Source organism: Nematocida minor (assembly GCF_024244105.1).
Source record: "Nematocida minor strain JUm1510 chromosome Unknown 7924, whole genome shotgun sequence".
Lineage (NCBI taxonomy): Eukaryota > Fungi > Microsporidia > Nematocida > Nematocida minor.
This window is the reverse complement of record NW_026250330.1, coordinates 2,045-5,757: the sequence shown is the minus strand read 5'-3', so window position 1 is coordinate 5,757 and position 3,713 is coordinate 2,045. Positions and strand designations below refer to the sequence as shown.

General features: G+C 34.3%; 2 protein-coding genes across 2 annotated transcripts; both read right to left on the bottom strand.

Annotated features, from left to right (window-relative positions):
• Positions 1–146: 146 nt before the first annotated feature.
• Positions 147–2,015, bottom strand: NEMIN01_2437 (uncharacterized protein; the record flags this gene model as incomplete). Its single annotated transcript, XM_051478379.1, has 1 exon — positions 147–2,015. One exon carries the CDS (start codon positions 2,013–2,015, stop codon positions 147–149), a length of 1,869 nt encoding a protein of 622 aa, XP_051334339.1.
• A 253-nt stretch (positions 2,016–2,268) lies between these two features.
• NEMIN01_2436 (uncharacterized protein) lies at positions 2,269–3,453 on the bottom strand (the record flags this gene model as incomplete). Its single annotated transcript, XM_051478378.1, has 1 exon — positions 2,269–3,453. One exon carries the CDS (start codon positions 3,451–3,453, stop codon positions 2,269–2,271), a length of 1,185 nt encoding a protein of 394 aa, XP_051334338.1.
• Positions 3,454–3,713: the final 260 nt, after the last annotated feature.

Genomic DNA, 3,713 nt, shown 5'->3' with positions numbered 1-3,713 from the left:
CAAGTACTAACATAAGCAAAGCGTAGCTAGAGCAGAAGAGTTTCAATTTTTTATTATTGCTCAATGAATTTTATTTTAGCTGGCAGTAATAGTACTAGTAGAAAAGGAATGGCTAAATGCTGAATTTATTTAGTGATAAGAATGGCTCACTGAGCATCTTCCAATTGAACCATCACAAAGTCATCTTCTTCAGATTCACTTGGCATATCCTGCAATGGATTGCTTTCACTACTTTCACTAGTTTTGGCTTCTTTAGATTCACTTTGACTATCCTGCAGTGAATTGTTTTCACTACTTTCAGTAGATTTCATTTCTTCAGATTGGGGTAACTCTTCCTTTTCTGTTTTTTTTACTTTCATTTCTATAAAGTGCAATCTCTGAGACATTCTCAAATAGTTATCAAAGTCCTTGGCTAGATTGTAGTATTCAAGACTATCTTCTTTTCTGTAGATAATTGTAGCATCAGCACAAGTTTTGAACCATAAATCAATGCAATCTCTCATATTGGTAGATCGCACTGTGCTATCATTATCATCTTTACTTATTAGGTATGGTCTAAGTATGTACGCATCGTGTATTTCCATAAATGGAGTTTTATTGGGTGCAGAGAGCGGTGCAACTACCTGACTGAGCTCCTCACATCTTCTGCATATATGCCATAGAGGATGTACGTAGGATACATCAAAGTGCATTCCTGTCTCTAGTTTATCTTCATCGGCTGGAAAGCATTTCATTGGATTGTATCTGTCGAGTTTATAGAGCCACTTGGAGTGTTTGAAAGCATCCTGGACTTTTTTAAGAGTGCCTAGTGGAAGATAATTCTTGGAGCAAAACCTCTCAAAATCATTGTACATCTCGTCAATAAGAGTATCTCGATCACACCACATAAGACTTATAGCATTCAACATTATATCCTGTTTTAATCTTGCTAATACTATTATGTAAGAAACATTATCTCCAGTTTCTAGTTTAAACATGGATTCTATTACTCTTCCTAGAGAAAAAAACGCCCTATTCATTCTGTGGTCTAGAAGATAGCCAGACATCAGATACTCTATCATTATTACCCTCACAACCTGTACTGGTGTTATGTTCTTGCGCTGTTTTAGTTCTTCAACAGAAACATCTGGCTTTATTAGGTTAATGTACACATTCACTATGCCATCGTCTACTACGAACTTAGACTCATTCGTATAAAATAGCAGGTGAAGTTGTCTATCAGCTGCTAGCAGTGGAGCTATCTTATTTTTCTCTACATCTTTTCTTATAGCATTGGTAAAAAGTTCTGCATTTTCTCTTGGAATATGTCCTAGTATTACTTTAGACATGAAGCCTAGTTTATCTTCTAGATCAGCAGATTGAATGGATGGGTCTATACTATAAAGAAAATATATTATGCTAGCAGCTATTATCTTTCTGTTCTTTGCTAGCTTAAACAGAGCTAGATCATGCAGCTTAATTTCTTTATTACTCAGTGTGCTATAACCCTCTAGAACATTTATAATATACGAATCAGCCTTCTGTATTTGGTTGACTAGCACTGTACTATTATTGAAGAGCGGATAGAGTAGTTTGTCTAACTCGGCCTTTTTTCCCTCAAATAAAGTCTTATACTTTTGGATTTCCTCCGACTTGGAAGAACATCCTTTGTTTTCTATCTCCACTGACAGTTCTGTTAATTCACATAGTATACTTTTCATCTGTTCTGCACATTCATTAAAATGTTCTATTGGTCTTCTTATCTCTGAGATAACATTCTTTCCTTTCTTTAGCTCTTCTCTTATCATTTTGAACATATTCTTATTGAATGTCAGCCCCTTAGGCCTAGAGCCTAGTTCTCTAAGAACTACCGAACGTAATTCAACTTCTCTTCTTATAGAATCTATCCTATTAGTCCAATACTCATCTATTTCCTGAATATCATCTTTTGACACTCCACATCTGGCTATCTGTAAATAAGCCAGTGCAGCTACCCATATGGCTAGTATTTCTTTTACTTTGCTTTTTAAAATCATAAAAATTAAAATATTTCTGTTTTTGTTACTGAGGAGCTATATATACAATAATTTTAATAAATTTAATCTTGAATTTTATTTTATTTAGAAGTAATACTACTAGTAGAAAAGGATTGGTTAAATGCTGAATTTATTTAGTGATAAGAGAGTTAGTCCAACAACTGCATGTTTATAGAACTGGCTTAGAGAATTCTATTCAGCTTCAACTTGATTAGCTTTTAATAGATGCTTGCTAATTTATTCAGCTGTCTCTTCATTTGTTTTGGTTATTCTTACTCCATTCAATCCGGGATTTATTCAAATAATACCGGAAATCTTCAGCCATATTATCGTACTCCTGATGCTTTTCTTCACCGTAAGTCACACTGGTATTTCTTATAAACCATGCTCTGATGCAGCTCTTCATATGATCTGCTCGCGTTGAGTCGCTATTTTCTTTTCCTATTTTGTATAGTCTGAGAAGATTGCTCTCTAAATCTCTTTCTGAGAAAGGCTTTTTATCGCTTTTAATATTTGGTTTGCATAGATCGTTAACATACTCACATCGCATGTATATATAACGCATGGGATGGATGTAGGACATATCGAAGCACATCATGTTGAATCTTTTCTCATCGTTAGTAGACTCTTCTAATGGAGAGATGGGTATATTCAGATTATACATCCATCTGACAGACATAAAGATATCCTGTGTATTTTGAAAGAAATAATCCGTGATATCATTGTAAATACAGAAGTATTTAACATTTTCTTCAGGGGGATTTGAAATAAATGTATCAACACGGCCTTTCCAAAAAATCTGCAAAAAATCAAGCAGATCTTCTTGTCTACTCCTTGCTATTTCTAAACCTTTGTGAACATCCGTGCTGTACTTAGCTGGATTTCCTAGGCTCATTATTACTTTTCCAATGTTAGAAAGCAAGCTGTTTCTTCTGTAGTCCATAAAAATTCCTTCCATGTTAAATTCGCATTCTATTATTAATACTTTCATAACCTGTCTGGGAGTTATATTCTTGTATTGGTTTACTTTTTCTTCTGAAATGTCCTCATTTACTAAGTCAAGATAGGTTCTTATTACATCCCTATCCCGAGCTGGACTAACTGGAGAAGTGCCGAATAAGTAAAAAAGATTCTTATCAAATATTTTCAGAAGGTCAATCTCTGCTCCTATTTCTTTATCTTTTAATTTATTTTCTATAATAGGGTATACCCATTTCCAGAAATTGTCATAGAAAAGACACCGTTCCATGTTTGAGAATATGCGATATAATACATCTCCTGTATCGTAAAGATTTGTTAATGGTTCCATATCAAAGAGATGATAGATTAAACGGACAGCTAGGGGCTTATTCTGCTCTGCCAGCTTGAATATATTTAACTCATGCAGTTTTCTATCTTTATTCTTTGTTTCGCTGTATTTTTTTATTACCCCCAGCATGTGCGAGTCAAACTCTTTTATTGCTTCGCTTAGTGAGTCACTTTCTCTAAGAGTCGATGGAAGCGCATTCAATATTTTATTGTATAAGTCATTTGTTTTATGCAACAGTGCAGTTTTTTCCTGATGATACACTGAAGTCTCGCTAAAACTATTATTGTATATTTTAGTAATGTTTTCTGCTCTTGCTACTATATCTTTCGCACTTATATTGAAAATCTCCAGTTTTTCTTCTAATTTGGAGAGATTTATTCGTCCCTCGG